We start from the raw sequence: 19,600 nt of genomic DNA, 5'->3' as shown, positions 1-19,600 counted from the left end.
TGTCTCATTAGTGTCTATCTTTCATGACATTAAGATGTTAACTTTGAGGTTCTTACTCACCTGTTCTTCTCCCAGAATCCTGAAGTGATGAACCTCTTTAATCAAGGAGTCTGCACAGCCAGCTGTTGGAATGAAACAAAAACAGCCACTTTAAAACTCCCTGCCAGTGCAGTTTCAGCTGTAAGATACATACACACAGAGAGGATAGAACATACAGATTATGTTGGATTTAGAAGATTAGAAAGATAAGCCATGGTTCTGTGGGCAAAAGAATGCTGAAAACCATCTATCAAATAATCCCTCCGCATTTCAGAGCATACTACCAAGAATGCGTAGAAAGGTTATATTCTGTATATTTTAGCCCTTTCCTCAAAGGACTAAAAACAAAAGCAAGATGAAAAGGGCAGCAGTGTCTGCCAGATACTACCAGTCTCTTAGTGTAACCCAAGAGGTCTGTTAAAAGAACTTATCACATCAGAACCTGAGAGCTGCCCAAAGCTGCATTCTGATTCACATACCATATTTGGACTCAGCTCTGAGTTTCATAAAGGCATTCCCTGGTTCCCTGAAGGATAGGTTCTGCAGGTGCCACAGATTACTTTACTTCTGGCTGACCCAGACACATTCCATTTCACACATACGTATTTGTTACTCACAAGTGTGATACAGAAATCAACTACATAGGCAGGAGGGAGATTTGCCAGAACTTTGTAATGAGTTTAAACATTTTTTACGTCTGTACCAGCCAGTAAGAAACAATACATCTTGCTATATGACATGCCCATTACAGATCTGTTCAGACTCTCATTACCTGTCTGGTGATGAAACTCAAGCATGCTTATCACTTTTGTGCACTACTAGACTCAAGTTTGGCAAGGGATAAAAGTGCAGACTGTGAAAGCAATCTGAGCTTTATCCTGCTTACCATAAATTGAAGCATCTGCTTGTGAACAGAGAAAATTCCTTAAAAGGAATTAAAAGCAGAATATGGGAGGAACTAAAATTTTTATCAACCTGTTTTTCTGCTGATGCAAGTAGGAACAGCTACCTCTCACCCTTAATGACTGCTATTAAAAAGATGTAAATGAATTTGGAGACAGTTGTCAGGAAATCTCCATCAGCACCATGGCTTCACTCAAAAGCAATGAGGCATGGCCTACACTCAAAATTCCTCCTGGCATAGCTGTGATACGGATACAAAGGGAAAAGCCTTTATACTTGCAAGTGCGTAACTAAAGAAGGCAAAAACCCTATTTTGGACACATTTGTAACAGTACGAGTCTTTCAGCTGTTTAACTTCTTCTACCTAGGGTGTTGATTTAAATGATAGTTTAAAAACTTCTTGCTGGTAAAGTTTCTATTTCTATTCAGAGGAGGTTCGTGTGGAAAATGCAACATCAACATAACTTCATCACTGAACCCCTTAAAAGGTAGCCAAGATTTAGGCATACTGAAAGAATTTTCTGTTACTTGCTTATCTCACTAAATATTCCTTCCTTCCCATTTAATGAAACCCAATATATTCTTATCTTTACCACCCATCTCTTCCATCCTCTCACAGAAGGATATGGATATATTTGAATGTGCAAGTTTAGCTTGGAGTGATTTGTTATTAACAAGTTTTTCTTCTTCTCATTCTCTGTGACCACAGACTCTGTGGTCATAGATGAGTGTCAGATAAAAAGTCACTGCCTAAAATAAAGTTCCTCTTTCCTACCCTCAAGATCCTACTTAATTATTGCAATTTTTTCATATACAATATATATATTTTTTCTGAAAATATCTGCATTGATTTCACACTTCTATAGGAAATTCTAACTGTGGCAGACAATTTTGTATAATGCTGCATTGTAATCTTTGACAGATGATAACTTTCTATCAACAGCTGAACTGCTTTACGGTTGTCTCTGCTTCTTTCAGTCTTCATGAATTCTTCAATGAACCTTCTTCCACTCTTATCCTTCCCAATTTATTATCCCACCTTTAAGAAAGGAAAGTTCCCCTTTTCTTGCCTAGCAAGGATTTTTTCCCTTTTTCTTCTTATTAAAATCATCTTTCTCAAATGCCTATTTCTGCAGATGTGAAGAGGGCAAAATGGAATGGACTTCTGGGAGAAGTAGGCCTCAATCGTAAGATGATTACACAAGTCAATAGAAAAGAAGGGAGAAGACTTAAAATCATGTCACAGTTGGCAAGACCCCACGACCCTGGAGGTGTTCAAGGAACATTTGGATGTTGCCTTGAGGAACATGGTTTAGAGAGAACTATGGGTGATGGGTGGATGTTTTTACTGGGTGATCCTGCGAGTCTGTTCCAACCTGGGTGATTCTATGATTCTACTTCAGTTTTTTGTAAGCAGGCCTTTGTAAAATAACCCATTTTCTTCAAACATCTGGGAGATTTGAAGAAGTCTTGAGTGATGTTAAATTCCTGCACTAGAGACATAGGTTATAGAAAAATAACCATTCCATAAATTAAAAAAAGATGTAAAAATACCTATTTTAATGAAGACTGTTAAGAAATACTTTTCATGGCACCCACAAAAACACCCATACATTTGTTGACTTTTACATGTAGACGCAAACATACATGGGAACTCGAAAATTATTACAAGTTAAGCACCGCACCCGCTGGGCTCACTGGCAAGTCGCACACATGAAAGCTTATAAGAAAAATGCATTTTCTCTTTCTGATTTGTAACTTGAACTTGCCATTTGGAATAAACAATCTGCACTTTAAAGACTCCTGCTGTTTTGTGTAGGATGCTTTGAGGATTAAATTATACATCCTCTATAGGACAGAAACCCTTACAATTAATACTCTTAACAATTAACTGAACACTTTCATTTCCCTTCTCCCAATAATTACTTGAAAAAAAACCAAAAACACAGATATGCAGCAAATCTCTACAGATATAAGCAAAAATATAGAAATATTTAATTAAAAAAAAAAACACACACAAAAAAACACCAACCACCAAAAACCAGCAACAATTAAACATGAGTGTTAAAAGCAAATGATCCAAAGGCATGAACAATTGCCTTTAATCAGAAGCCAAAACTCAGGATTGAGGACATCTGCAGACTGATAAAATGACAGCTAAAGGGCTTATTAATTCCCTCTTTCAACTGACATTCAAGCCTCTATGTTTCATATGTTCTTGGCTGCAAGGGCTGTTACAGCCTTTTGCCTGCTATGGAGGCACAACAAGACACAAGAAATATAATATCAATGCAGATCTTTAGGTTTTATTTATACCACCTTTTACCGTGACATAACTCCACTGACCTAAAAGGGATACGATCCATTTCATTAATGTTATGGTTGAATCTAAGTAGGAAACTAAGTCTAAAGAGGATGATACCTAGTTCAAAGGACTAGTAGCTTTACAAGCCCATTGCAAGCAACTTCTTTGCTTTTATTTAAGCTTTTATTCATTGCTTAAATTTAAGATTATTACTTTTCTAAATGTTCTATCAGATAACAGATTATTTGTTTTAATCATTTTATTGTTGCTTGAATTCCACACTGCATTATTATTTCAGTCCAAATGCCACTTACAACTTTACATTTACAATTTACATTGTGATATTTTCTTCATAGGGACATGAAGACATTTTCAATCTGTTCCTATAGGGGAATCTACATTCATGAGAAAAGTAAAAAAAAAAAAAAGAAAAAAAAAAAGCAAAATTTAAGAAGGACAGTTTAATGTCTGCTAACAGCATAAATCCCCTGATTTGAACAGCTCTGAACACACATTTCCAATTTGTAATTAAATGTGATTCCATCTAACACCAATTGAACTACTCAGCTCTTCACAGATATATATATATATATATATTTTCTCACAGGACTAGCTTCTGGTTACTTTTTTTTTTATTTAAAACTATCACTTTGTATGGTTTATGTTCTCCAGTGAGAAGGCAAAGGAAAACTTAAACCAGTGTCCTTTAAAGAGAGAGTGTTGAGGTACTGGCACAGGCCGCCCAGAGAGGCTGTGGATGCCCCATCCCTAGAGGCATTCAAGACCAGGTTAGATGAGGCCCTGGGCAGCCTGGTTTAGTATCAGATATGGAAGTTGGTGGCCCTGACTGCAGCAGGGGGGTTAGATGGGTTGGTTCTGCCCAACACTTCTGCACATGCATTAGGCATATAAGTTTTCCATAACGTTAAGCTCCCTGAGCACTTGTATTATGAACACAGCATAACTCAATTTTTCTCACTTAAATTTTCTGTCTGCATCAAAAGTTGCTAATTCTGAAAAGCACATACCCTTTTTCCTGTTCTGAACGTAACTAGGTAAGCGTATCTATCAGTGTCCTTCAAAGGATGTCTTTCCACAGTACTAACTGCTAAATTAAGCTTGCAACTGGAAAAAGTTCTGAATACGTGAGAATAACTACTTTGTGCTTAGAAAATTAACGGATGAGTGTGCCTTTTTTTTTCTTCCTTGGTTGCACTGAGTAATATTTGATGATTACAAATAAGAACAACGTTTCGCCTTAAAAAAATATACATTCTAACATTTGGCAAAGCAGCACTTAAGGGCAGTGTTTGCACTACAGTAGTGATAAGTCCTGTAGTTGACTGTGTGTGCAGGAAAGTAGCATGGGAAATATGCAGCCCTCAGTTGCCTGTTACAAAGGGCATCTTTCCAAGGCACAGCTAGCTCCTATGTGACCCCACAAGCAAACTTCAACTGCTCAGCACAGTACAGCACAGCAAGCTCTGCTCAGTAAGAGAACAGCAGAACAACAAACAGAGCCCTGCTCCCCATTTTGTGTGCTACTAACAGGAATGGTAACTGAGTAACACAAAGGAGTCAGGGGAGACTTAAGCACAAAACAAGACTCACCAGGTTTGAAATCTCACGATTAGCATGCATTTGTTTGATCTGTCATTTTCTCAGTTTCTTCCAACCTGTTCAACTAATTGGTATATTGGTGCAAAAAATAAACCTTTATACTGTCAGAGTCTGTTCTGATGAAAAGCAATCCCATGCCGGTGACAGTACTGTCACTCTCATGGGAACAGACAACAATTTCAAAGCAGGATGTCTGTTCACTGCATTTTTGTTAATTAAATGTTTGGATGTTGCAGGTGACCTTTTCTCATCTTTGAAGTTATGTGAACATGAAGAACATGAACACAAAACCGAAGAGATTGACTGGAGTGCACAATTTTTTTTTACTGAAAATTGTGCAAAATATCAAGTCCATAGTTTACGGAACATAAGTACATAAGCCTTATGCTTGAAATATCGTTTGTAGTTCCACACTGTGGAAGGTATGGAAAGCTCTTCCCACTGATTTTTCAAAACCACACAATTATAAACATTTTCCAAACTTACTTTACAATCTTAAAGAACAATATCTTTGTAGACAGTCAATTACTGGCTTTTTTTCTCTTTTAAGTGTTACCTAGATAATTTTTGAATGTAACCAAGCTTAAAGCTTAAAAACTTTCTAGACTTTCACTGCATTTACTCATACCATGTTTTGTGTAAGAAAATTTATTTTTTAAAGAAGTAATAGTGACAGAACTGTTTTGTGAGTAATTTGGCATGTCAAGCCCCATGCCTTATAGCTGCAGATCTTAACATGCGGGAGTTTCATGTGGGCACACAGCTTTATCTGTAAGATGAATTGGTGCTAACCAGGATTAAATCACAAGCCTGACTCAGAACTCTCATGCAATCAGCTTGTAAACACTAGGTTAAATTACTGATTTCATTTATTAACTACAGATCTTATTTATTTACCTTCTGAATTCTCAATGGTGATTATGCATTTTATGCATAGATTATGCAGGCACATTCACAAACTAAAATTCTCAGACCCACTAACTCACACTTCTTCCAATGTCTATTTTGAGGATCTATTATGATTGATAGGTTAATTTGTGGAATATTTATTTTCACCAAGAAAGTAAAGCAAATGTCCTTTGGTACAGTGGATGCACAGGGTTTTTTTCCTGTATATCTATAGGTACCATAACTTTTCTCAGGAATCTGTTTCAGCTATAGATATATACCAAAGTAACTTGATGATCTTTAAGGTCTTTTCCAATCTCAGCAATTCTATGATTCTATAATCAGCATTTAGTCTGTTGGGCATATAAAACATCTGATGATTTTTTCTTTCTTTTTCTTTTTTTTTTTTTTTTTTTTTTTTTTTTTTTGTACATATGCTATTGACTACAGAGTTTAATCCGGAGACAACCTTTTAGTACTTACATATCTGATAGTATCCGCCTTACATCTGGTGTAGGAAATAACATTTAGTAAAACTGGAACCCAAAAAGTCACATTCTTTGATTGCACAATCATTTGACAACATCTGTTACCAGATTATATTTTTCCAGATAAGCAGATAGTAAAGTAGAATGAATGTGAACCTGAAATGAATTAGTTTTTAAATAGTATAGATTCTTAATGAAAAATATAAAAACAAACAAACAAATAAATAAATAAATAAATAAAGATATATTTTCAGAAGTAATGAGTACGGACTTCAGTCCTTTTGAAGTCAGTAGGTATGTATTTAGTCTTCAAAGCTCAGATCTGCCACTTTTTGATGTTAAACCAGAGGGCAAAACAAGAAACTGGCATTTGGCTTACATCTCCAGAGGTCAACATGGTGCAAGTCTTTCCTACAGCTCTTCTGAAGTCTTTAGATATAGAGTTCTTCAGTTCAAGCAAACCGGCTTAGGTACAAATAAGTAAATGTTGCTTGCATGTATTTAATCTACTAAGAAGATGGGTTTATATATATATATATATATATATATATATATATATATATATATATAAGTATAATGTTTTGGTTAAAAGACTGTATGCCAATAAAGACACAATAAAGATCAAATGCCCCTTTTTGCAAAGCTTAATCTGCAGTAGGAAATCAGATTGTTTCTTTTTGTAGTTGATGTTAAAATTCAGAACTAAATGGCTTTTTGTCCTGATTAATAGTCTTGCCAAACAGTATTATGGTCATTTTCTTTTGTCTTGACAGACTTCCAATAACTGAATTCATTAAAAAAACTCTATGCATTATTTTGCTATCAAAAAGGCTACTAAAGCTAATATTAGCAGAAGTTTCATAAAAGCTTGATTTTCAGGACAGAATTTCTGACAGATAGCAGAGATGTCAGATGCCCAGCTGAACATGTTACATTTTTATTTCTGTGTGTGTCTTGACTTCAAAATCCTCTAGGGACACAAAAAGTTTTTTTTTGCTCTTTGTGAGCGCTAGTGCAAAAAATCTGCAAGAGGACTGCAACAGAGATGGGACAGGATCACATAAAGTTTGACTACTGGTGGCAAATAGAGCATCTCAGATGCTTTAGAGAAAAATCTGTCGGCCTGGCTGTCTCATACTGAACACAGCTCTGGCTTTTGCTGTGCATTTACTGGTTTTTAATGACGCTTTAAAGCCAAATGACCCAAAGTAATGAACCATGTTAGCAATTTCCTCCTAGAGTCTTTCCTTAAATCTTTACAACACAAAATATCAGTAGGAATACTGACCTGCCATTTCAGTTCAGAAACTGTTTTCTCGCTTGCTTTTTACGTAAGACGATACATGAACAAGCCATGCTTGTTCACAACAGCATTCCAACCCTGAATTGTAAAGAGCTGCACAATGCCAGCATTCCAGTACTTGCTATTCTTGCCAGTTTTCTGTATATACAGCAGCACTATAAGATGGACTGTCAAAAAGATCTGTCTTAGGAAAGGGATTTTCTAAAATGAAATTCAGTGTTGCCGAATAGTCTAAGACTTCATAGTGGCCATGCAATAGTGCAAAGTTATTTCACCAATAGTCTGTACCATCTGGTTGTTCAACACTCTAATTTAAATTATAGGTGAAAATTCACCCATGCAGTTGCCAGTGAAGTCAGTGAATACTGAACTTGTGCAACAAAATGAAATCCATGCTATGCTGTCTATCAGCAATGAGAACTGAACAGGGCCACTTACTGCACAAATATAGCAGTTTCAACAGCAGAAATAAGGAGACTTCCTTCTTTCAGCACAAATACTGACATGTCAAATTTAAGTAGCTTTTACAGAAATATAATTTCTTTTCTTTTTTTTTTTTTTTTTTTTAAAGCTCCTTAATTAGCAAAAGTTAATCCTACAATTACTATAACATCAAAGAGTCAGAAAATCACCAAGTCAGAAAATCACCAAGTCTGAGACTTCTAACATAATCCTGGTGATTTTTTTTTTTTTTAGTTCAGTTGAGATACAACAGAGTTGCTCTAAATTTCCTCTGGAAGGCATATTATTCTCTGCCATGTAAAACTTGGTCATGAAAATCTTATTGCAGGGATCTGGGCTGAAAGGAACTCTTCACTCTCAGTCTAGTATGTTTTTAGCTCAATCAGCTCAATTCATGAAAGGCTTTCTCATCTTTTATTCAAAAAGTAGTTGAAATCTCCAAAGCAAACTCTGCTCTCTCAAATTCCCACCTTCATGCTAGCACTGGCCTTTGATGATGATCAGTCCTTTTGAGAAGGCAATTGAGAGGTCAGGAGCTTTCCGCATGTGTTAGAGACTGCATAAGAGAGGAGACTGTCTTCTCAAGGAAAACCCAACTATTCCTAAATAAAAGTCAACACAAGACAAAAAAAAAAAAACAAAACAAAAAAAACAAAAAAACCCAAAAAAACCAAACTAAAACAAACCACAAAACACACCAACACCCAAACCCTATAGAGGAATTTCATTTGTCAGCTACTGATGGGCAATTTTTGAAGGGACTTATTGCTGAATGATAAAATTAAAAAGGTGCAATGTAGAAACCAGTAGAAGTTGAAATTAAATCAAAGTCCACAAAGGCATTTTACACATGACAGCTTGATAACTGAAGTATACTGTAAAGTCCTAGTGCTAAGAATCAAACTTAGATAACATTTTTTCCTTTCTCCCCTAAAACTTGAAAACTATTTTCTTCTAATTTTGAGACTCAGAGATAGAACAGCATCAGCAATTCATACTGCAGTACATTTCTCTCTATACATACTACCAAATGAGTTAAGATGCAGGCTATATAACGCAGAAAAGCCACTGTACTATCAAAAAAGATGTGGTCAGATGCCAGAAAACAAACACAGGTTTCCATCTCCTTAATTACACAGTAGTGTTAAATTATACTAAAATGCAATCTGTAAAGGTAATTTTTCATCTACTTTAAAGGAAAATCAATATGCCAAGCTCAAAATACACCTGGGGAAAAAAAAAAAAAAGATGCACACATGCAGGTCTCACTCTCTTACTCCCACACATGCGTAAGTGTGCACAAAAATACTGCTGGAGAAAGGAGAATGGCAAACAAAATTTAGTGACCCATAAACAATGCTTTTCTTGCTACTTCCGGAATTCTTTTCTCTTTGCTTTTCTTTTTCCCCAGGGATATGATGTCATTTTGTACAAGCAGTATATAAAAAAAATGCTATTCCTTTGGTCTGTAGAGCGTTTATATGACTGTTTCACTGAGAGTTTAGACAATTATTTAAATTGCTACATAAATGGCTCAGACTACATGGCAAACCTGGGTTACTCTAAAAATAAATGTTCATGGACAATAAACCCATCCAACCAAAACAGAATTTTAAAAAGTCGTGGAATATATTATGTCTCACAGAACAGAGCAGACGTATCTGGACGAATGGCTATGATTTTCTCTCTTTCATTTTGCTTTCATGACAGAAAATTATTTCAAGAATATTTAAGAATGAAGTAATTGCCAAAGAGTAACCCGCAGTCTAGGAATTTTAATTGCTACCTAATTCTAATATTTTTCTTTCTCCTCTGCACTAGCAATACATGCATGCACTATCGTTCTCTGAGATGGAACATGGCACAGTTCCACTTCTGAAATGAGGACAGTTTTGCATTTACCTTAATCAGATCAAATTAGGGCAGGTGGTAACCCTGCAGGCAACGTAATTAAGAAAAATGCCTGTGTTCAAGACAAACCGTCCTTCTAGTCTTGAGGTCTAATAGGACATCATAGTACAATCTTTTAACATTTTGCTGGCAGGCACATATATACAGCTCTCATTTTATCTCTGCAGATCCAGAAAAATCATACGCTTCTCAGTATTTACTCTAACATAAGAGGAAAAGTGATCCTGTGAGTGCAAAAGCTGATGTGGGCTACAATCTAACGTTAAATACAGAAAAAAAAGAAGTCATTCTCTAGTCATGTCTAATTCCAATAATATTTCGTGAGACAAGCTAATCCTGCATTACAGTCATTCGCATTTCTGCTATAAAATACTTGACAGGCAGGCATAAATACAGGAGTTCACGCTGTCTGCTTGTCTAACAGAAAAGAACTGAAACGACCTGAGAGCTTCCCCAAAGATAGAGCTAAGGATTTTTCTGATTTTATATCAATATACTGGCTCTATTCCTGGGCAGACCGATAGCTGGCAAAACACATTTTAAATAAGTTGAAAATTTAATGCAAAATTCTATTCTACATTAAAGGGATAATTCAGCCAGGTTCATTTAGTATATTACTCCTCTGAAGACACCCCAAGCGCTACAATAACAAATGTTATATCAAAGATGCACTCAGCAACAAATGCAGTATGAGTCTCTGCAAGGCAATTTTTCAGAACGTCAGAATTACAATATCACTCCATGGAAACAAATTAAGCAGCACAAGCTCGGCTGTTGGGATCGTTTTATTAGGGTGAAAATAAACATAACACTTTAACACCCGGCTCTCTTTCTGCAACACTTCAAAAGTGGCACTGAGAATAACAAAACAAATCCTAATCATTTTTAGTGTACAGATAAAAATCCAGTCCACTGCGCCTCTCCTTTATCAGGAGGGATAAATGTTTTAATAAAAAGGATAAGACTGGTACACTAATACCAGTGTAGGAATACAGAACCATTTCCATCTGGTAGAAGAACTTCTGTTTTTAAAATATCCACAAATTTCTGCAAAATAATGAGAAATATGCTGTCCTGGCTAGTCCTCATGCTGATGCATGGATTGACTTCATCTTGTTCCTCTCATTAAGAGAAAGCGCAGTACTTCCTATGTGCTTTCTGCCACCTGGATGCTGCCATGATGGCTAGGCCACCTCCTGATCTTGCACCATGGCCATTAGTGCCCAAGGCTGTTACAATTCATTCCCAGCTCAAGGGTGGCACTGGGCTCAGAACACGAAGGAGGGACAGACGCAGTGCTGTGTACAGGGAAGAAGAAAACCTCCATAGCTCAGCATTATGCCATCACAGACTCATTGGTACGCTGAAGTGAATTAGTGCAAGCAATTTCACGAGATTAAGCTAGCAATTTAGTACAGAACAGCTGCCGCTCCGCACTGGAGGATACTCCTTCTAGTCTTTACTTACATGGCCACAAATAACTTCTGAGTTAATCCAGAGCAACAATACACATCTTTCATCTTTACTACCTTAAGCAGAGATATGTTATGCCTTGTAATTAGGTGGTCTTGTCTGATTTTTTCTTAAACTTGCAATAGCTCCCTTATCACAAAAGTCCAATATATCCTTATTGAATTAGACACTCTATTAGGTACTATTTCTTCTAATCTTTGAATTACTCAGCCCATATCTAGAGCATGCACATTTTTTCCCCCTGCTACATCTTTTTTTTTTTCTTTTTTTTTTCTTTTTTTTTTTTCTTTCTTTCTTTTTTTTTTTCCCCTATATTCTTTCAACAGCACAGCACTTCTAAGCCGTAAACTTGAAATCGGAATAGACAAGCGGGGGAGCAGATCTCCAGCTCCACCAACTGCAGATATGAAACCCACAGGGTACAGACCCAGCTGCAGAGTGTTTTTTGGATGGTGTCATCTTCTTCCCCTTGGGTACAGGCAAGACTATATCATTCATTCCCAATTAGGAAGCAGATTCTTTTGAAAATATATACCTAGTGTGATTCTAGAGTTATAGCTTGGTGCTATGAATGCTGATGTAGACACCAGAAATCAACACTGGGACATCCCTGACCTTGACACTGACACTGAAGCAGGCTGATGAACCAAGTCAGAACTTGGATCTCCCCAGGAATCCCCCTTTTCCCCTGCCCCCACACTGCCTCCCCATCCACCAGCAGCAGAATGACAGAGCACAGGCATGAATATCCTATTTTACTTCCCTTTTGAAAACAGAAAAGTCAGGTTATTGAAACTAACCATAAGGTTCAGATTTTTTTTCTCTGATCATTAAAATGCTCACTTGACTTTGCTGCATTTCAGTGTATCACTGAGTTGCAGTTGTAAAAAATAGCAACACTAGGTCTCACCATCTGTATACTTACCTTTTGACACTGTGTTAACTACTTTTTCTGTAGAGTACTTCTGAACAGTCATTTATATGTTAAGTACTGAACTCTGCATCACTTCTGCCTTTCAACATTATATTGCTTGCTATGTATTTTCCACTTGTGTCTGTTATGTCATGGATCAGAAATTCATTCCTTCTCAAAGACGCTTGGCTCCTGAATACCATCATGCATGAAATTTCAGAGAGAGACATTTTTTTCTAACTGGGAATGATTGGACATACAGCTATAAAAATATGCATAAAAGCTAAAAGCCCTTAGAATTATTTGGAGGGGAAACAAAACATCCCTTAACTGTTAAATCAGCTGGAAATTCTTCATACTGTACCAATTCCTGTAGGATTTACTTTCTATTGTAGCTCCTGTCTGCTTCAGCAAGAAAGATTGTCACTTATGATAAATGATTCTCTATGGCAAGATTTAGACTCAAGCTACAGAAAACTATATTTAATAAGATTATCTGATCTTTTTTTTAAGGATCAATAACTTATTTATAGGCTGGCCTCCAAGGTTAATTTCTAGTGCTTTACTCACTGAGCTATCCAGCACCAAAATGACTTGCAAGAGACAAATAATCAGAACTGGCTAATCCGCACCAGCTTGTTTAAAAAAACCTGTCAGATTAACAAATCAATGATACTTACACACTACAAAATTGGTTTCCACTTAAAAGCTGACTGGATTTACACAGTTTACATGCAGCATAAATCCTGTTTTCTTGTAATTTAGCAGGGATTACAGGCAAAGCGATTCTCCTGCCTCATGTCAATTTAGAAGATACAAAGTGGCCAGCAGAAACCCTACCGCAGTTTGATGAATGTCTATTGAGGGAAATGGAGGAAGAGAGAAAAAAGAGCAAAGCAGGATTTTTGATGTTTGGGTACAGACTGCCATCACTGATCACTTTACTAGCTTTACTTCCACAGTTCCCTGAGACTTTCAATTTAGAGGGCTTTTCCCGGCTTTACTGGTTACAACAAGTAGTATGCCTTATCTAACTTGTGACATGATTCATTCAACAAGGTTTTTCATCTGTTTTACTCATCCTAATTCTTCTCCCATCTTGTTGCAGTTGTTAGAAAAGAGACAATAGTGTGGTTGTCATCAAGTAGGCTGTTATCACTGAAAGCAAAAGTTAACTTTGCTGCAGTAAATTCTTTAGTATGGTTATGCACATCTTCCTTTTCTCTCCCTCTCTTTCCCTTTAATTCAATATATTCGTTGTTCCATTTTGAAGGTTATGGAGCCTTATCTAGTTTTATTTTTTGTTACCTATAGAATTCTATAAGAGAGTGGGTTGTGGGAATACAACACACTTGAGATCATTAGGACTATCCCTGCCTTCACTAGGATGATAACAAATAACTAACCAAATATCTTAAAGGTAGAATTTTTTTTCTGCGCTATCACCATGGAATTAGAAGAGTTGTGTTATAAAACTTACTCAGTGACAGGTGCTTAATCAACTGAATCTCTAACAACTCAAATAATAGTTGCCTAACTTCTTTCTGCACCTGGAAAGTACGATCTGAAGACAAATGTAAATATTTACAATGAAGAAATACACCACAGTGTCAGTCCACATTTTTTTCAGTCTTCTGTCTAGAGATACAACTGAACTGAAGGTTAATGTTAACATTTAAAGACAGCTTATGCATAATCTTAGAGGATGTGACATTTTTATGTTTCAGGCTAATACTCTGTGTCTTTGTTATTCAGGAGAGTCTCATGTAGGAAAGTAAGCTAATGTCAACAACTATCTCAATATTAAATAGTTAAATAAATAAGTAGAAACAAAGGAAAACATGATGGAAATGGCTGAAATAAGTGGTATGCACACAGTACGGTAAACAATTCGGCTGAGCACCATTCTAATTTGGCCCAATCTACCACAACCAATTATTCCTGCATCAGAGACTCCTTATCTTAGATTTTCCAAGCCAGTTAGCCTCTATTTCTTGATAAAAGACACAGCAGTATTTGAGAAAATTGAACATTAGATGAAGAAGAAACCTAGTGTTAGAAATAATTGCCTGCATTTTTCTCCCCAGCTGAGCCTATCGTCCATCTAAATAGTTGAAAAGCTAACTGTCTTCAAAGTTAGGTCTCAGTAATCCATCTGTGCTGACCACAAAAATAATAGGCTTGACAATATTGTAGAAGAGTTGCCCTCAGCATTACTGTTTGCTAGAAAATGCTTGTAAAACAATTTTTAAGAGGTCAGCAAGAGCAAAAAAAGATTGTATCAAATTGTGCCCTTTACAATACCGTCTGGACATAATACACATTTGTGACACAGATACAACACTGAGATCCACAATGAATGAAAGGTAGAAATCACCTAACTCCACTTCCTTGTCCTCTTTCTTCCAGACCTTACTGCTTCTGGGAAACAAATGATATCTTTAGTCTGGGACTCCAAGAGTCTATCTTGCCTTCCTGACTCCAGCACAACTTGTCCTCAAGCTGAGACTTGCCCAGTGATTACAACGCCACTGCTGACCCTGTCGGATATGCCCACTGGCATGACTCAGCCGGCCCCACTGCTGTGCCAGGGGCAGTGTGCTTCTCACATCCTGCCATTAAGCAGTCACCATACTGCACTGCAAAATCACCTAAACGATAGCCAAGGAGCTATGGACTCCTTAAATGCTGCGTGAGATATGAGAGAAGAAAACAAAATAGACAAAAACCCAATAATTGGGAACCAATTCATAAATACATGAAAAAGAACAACTAAAAGCTTTTTATCTGAAATCTGAAACAGAAGAACAAAAGATCAGGATAGCAAATAAATAGAGAGAAAAAACGTAAAGCACCCACTGTCAACCCCCTCCTTTTCAACTTCTGAAAGATAAATATCTGCTTGAAGAGCACTATATTTACTATGTAGTAAGCAGCTTTGCAATTTTCATTACAAAGATCACGCACAAAGAATAAAATTACAAACGTAATTTCATTTTTTGACAGATGAAACAGTGTAAGGTGGAAAATTCTGTGCTGGACAATGACTGATAATTAGTTGAACTTCCCAACTTTCTCCAAAGCATGTTGAGCAATTCGGGAAAAGTTTAGTGTAAGTAACCCTTACCTGCACAATATTTGCAAGGGCACTGTATTCTACTGTATATATAAATATTTATAAATTATATTTATAAATATATATATAAATACACATACACACACATTTATATACATATATTATATATATATATATATATATATATATGTATTTAAAGATTTATATATATTCTACTATATATAAGACATTCTCAGCTTCTTTTCAGTTCATCAAAGTTAAGAGAAATAGAAGGAGAAAATAATATTGCATATATGCCTCAGAGATCTGAATCTGAAAACTATGAAGAAAGATTTCTCAAAATTCCAGATGCGATGAGTTCTGTCCGAGTTTCACAGAGAGGCTCCTTGCTGCCTGACCTGTGCACCATGCATTGCGGAGCACTTGTTGCTTATGTAGAGTTGTACTGAATTCAGGCAGAAAGCTCCTGAGGACGAGACTATTTGTCTAGTACTCTATGTGTCCTGACAGTGCTAAGCAATACTAGGACCTCAAATGCATACTGCATTTGACCCACAGTAAGTAGAAGATGAAATCTCTATTTGTAGCTTAATCTTTCATCTGCAGATTCAGCCTCACTTTGTCTGTTGCTTTTTTTATTTTTTATTTACCAAGAATTCTTTTTCATTTCTAGGAGCAGCCAGGATAAGCTCTTTCATGATTGAAAATCCTAGTTATGTAAAGTATGCTGCATATATATGTGCAGAGACAATTTTTGTTTTTATTTATATCAGCACTAAGCAGAAAGCTGAAAGCTTCATCTGTGCTCCTAGCCCCATTGCGTCAAAAAGTGGGCATGAAATGTAACAGATGTTATGGTCATCTCTAAGTTTACCAGAGGCTGTCATGTGCAAAGGGTGGTACAGAACTAGTGGCAGATGCCTAAAGGGAGAGGGCTGAAAACTGAATTCTTCTATGCAATGGATGTAATAACCCAAGCAAACTGGTATTTTAACAGCTTTCAGCACCATCAGCTGTGAGCGTGGCCTCACTTTGTGAGTTTACACATAAAAATATTACATTGCCAAAGGTAATTCTTCAGCTGCACTTCACAAACAGAAAATGATAAATCCCATGTCTTGAATTTACAGAATATAAACCAACAATCTAGAGCAGACTCAAATCTCTGTTTGACAATGACAAGGCAATGCTGCCATGCAATTACCTTGGGAATCTCTATCAAAGGCAATAGCAATTGAAAGTTACAACATCTGTCTCTGAAACCTCAGTTTATGACTTTGTGGAGAAAGAACAGTCATAACTACATGACAAAATGTCAGTTCCATATTTTCTGACTTTTCTATGTTTCCTGTCAAAAATTTAACAGTATTCAAATATGTCTCACTGCACACTAATGCACGCATGCATCATATAAGATTAAAAAATGCATATCCCAAAATTTCTTTTATGGAATGTACAAAGGCTGCTCAGAAAGTAACACCTCCTATTTAATTATGTTTCCCACAATGTAAGAGATGGATATTGATGGTATGGCAGTAGAAGCGGAACCTTTCCAGTACATTTTTTTTTTTCTATGGGACAGATGACAACAGAGTGGTAGTCTGATAGAATAGCATTTGACATGGAAGTGAGGATGAAGCAAAGGTGTGTAATTGAATTCCTCCATGTGGAAACATGGCACCCACTGGCATTCACTGATGCTTGCTGAATGTTTATAGAGACCAATCAGTGGATGTGAGCACAGCGAGGCAGTGGGTGGTGCGTTTCAGTAAAGGTGACAACAAATCACCTTCTCTAGTAAAGATGTTTATGCAGGCTCTTAGTCATTACTTGCAAAAATGCATAATTACGTTGGTGACTATGTAGAAAAATATTGCTTTGTAGTTGGGAATTTGCTCTATCAAATAGTGTTATGGTACTCTTTGTTGTAGTTTCCATAGAAATAAATAGGAGGCATTACTTTCAGAGCTTCCTATGTACTAAGAATACTCCCTGTGGAAAGGGATGGGTTGCATTTGAGGGAGCTACGAGGCAAGAGAATCTCAGTGGCATAAGGAGAGTTGCAAGATAGGGTGGCTGTGCTGAGATACACCTGTGGTCAGAGAAACGTCGCTGAGAAGAAGTTTGTGGGGGAATTCTCCATCTCCCAGTAGAAAACTGCCTCTCTGCAGAGAAGAATTTGGCTGGTCACTTTATGTGGAGACTTACACTCCCTAGCAGGAACGTATGCATAGAAGACACTGGTAACAAATTAAAAATGAGAAAAATCAGTGACAAACCTGAGAGTGAATACTCTTCCTGCCACATATGCTAGACACACTAGGAGATGCGTTGCTTCCCAGAAGCAAGAAGACACACCATAAATGAAAAAATCCTGTGGATCGTAGAAACGTGTTCTATCCCTGCCCATCTGTGGGCATGAGCTAATCTGAAAAATGATCTTGGAAAGATCAAAAGGTGCTGGAGATTCTGTGAGCAGTTGTGGAGAGAGGATTTCTAGGATTGTGCTCTTCTAGGGAGAGCGTGAAATGTCAGGTGAAGACAGATATGATAAGTACATGGATGCAAAGGCACTGCTGACAAAGATCATTGGTTTTCTCAGCTACGCAATGGTATTCTACAAACGCGACTTCCCAAACTTTACATTAAGTTAATTAAAGAAGTGGGTGAAGCAAACTTAGAACTTCTGACAGATTCTTTTGAAAGCAGGTTCACCTTGGTAAAACCAGAGAAAAATGTTTTTGAGTCCTTGACTTTTATGAAATAATAACAGCTGGATTGCCAATATGCTCAGTGCTGACAAGATCCTTGCCCCTAAGAAGAATTTTTGGCCCATCTATCACACAAGATGCACTGTGAAATCCTGATGATGATGACAGCCACACAATCTGTGTTCAATGTTTTTCATTTCTCCATATTTCACATACATCTTTTTCCAACACTGATATCTATTAAAATTTGTGCATCAGTTGGTCCATAACTCAGGAGGAATCTCGATGGCAGTAGACATAGAATGAAGTAAGTATTAAGTATAGCCTTTTCCCCTTCCACCCTTTACTTCTAAAGCCAAACAGAGGCTAATTCAGCTTATGACACGATTCATAGCAGCCCACGGAGCATTTTAATTTTTGCCAACTGCAGTATTTTGAACAGGTTTTGGCATCGAGAGTTCTAAGAATGCGTTTAACTGATACACTTTTTCTGCTTATACATCTCTAGAGTCACAGAATCATGCTAAAACAGCTTCTCTACAGTAGGTTGCAGTCCCTAATGGCAGTACCAAAGCTCTGTGCCACCAGTCAGGAAAGGAAATTTCATGCTGACTACTTGTTATCACCTCAGCTTTCCAACTCCATGAAGCAAAGGAGATGCTCCATGATGGTATACTAACATTTTAAAAGAAAAAAACCCACTGTCGTTATAAGACAAAGGTAAATGGAGATTGCTTACAACAAATCTGAGCAACATGGTATCCACTGCTTATCTATACAAAGTATATGAGTTTACCCATCACTGAGGAATTCACCTCTTCTGTCTCTATTATTTTGCAGGTCTGAATTCTCTTTGCTGTGTTTCATAGATGACTTCCACTGCAGTGAGACAGTCCTCCATGCATCAGAGTAGGAAGAAGCTTAGGAATTTTATAGACACTCAGAATAATTTTTCCAAATATGCGTGACAAACAAGATAGAGTAGGAAAGAACACTGATTTAGTGCCATATTGAAGGTATAGAGGTAGTGTGCTCAAATAAAATCAAAGAAAAATTGCAAGAGGCTTTTCTGTGTATAATCACAGCCAAACAAAATGGTTAAGTTTGGAAGGGACCTCTGGAGATCATCCAGCTCAACCCCTTGCTAAAGCAGGGTCACCCTAAATCACATTACACGGCACTGTGTCCAGGCAGCTTTGGAGTATTTCCAGGGAAGGAGATTCCACAACCTCTCTGGGCAACCTGTGCCAGTGCTGTCACTCTCACAGTAAATAAATTTTTCCTTGCAAAAATAGTTGATAATAGAATCATATTTGTACCAGTGTAAGGTGACAAATAAATAAACTTATCTAAAAAAAAGATTATTGGAAGGGCAAATCACTGACTTAGAGGCTGATCAGGTTTAAAATAAATTTACAGTATGAAAACTTATATTGCAGAAATAAAATTGAAGATGAATTCCCCAACATAATATAAACAACTATCGATGTGTAGCAGAGTGAGCATCC

General features: G+C 36.9%; 1 protein-coding gene across 3 annotated transcripts in view; it reads right to left on the bottom strand.

The window, feature by feature from the left end:
- PRKN (parkin RBR E3 ubiquitin protein ligase) overlaps positions 1-19,600 on the bottom strand; it is a 597,077-nt gene that overhangs the window by 115,550 nt on the left and 461,927 nt on the right. For all 3 annotated transcript variants that reach the window (XM_032443533.2, XM_085541382.1, XM_085541383.1), the window contains one exon: positions 61-122. In XM_032443533.2, coding sequence (XP_032299424.2) covers positions 61-122 — 62 coding nt within the window. The remainder of the gene's footprint in view (positions 1-60; positions 123-19,600) is intronic.

The sequence above is a fragment of the Coturnix japonica genome, chromosome 3 (genome assembly GCF_054131305.1).
Source record: "Coturnix japonica strain WE chromosome 3, WE-NBRP24, whole genome shotgun sequence".
NCBI classification, from domain to species: Eukaryota; Metazoa; Chordata; class Aves; order Galliformes; family Phasianidae; genus Coturnix; species Coturnix japonica.
The sequence above is the reverse complement of the archived record's forward strand: the minus strand, read 5'-3'. Positions and strand labels throughout refer to the sequence as shown.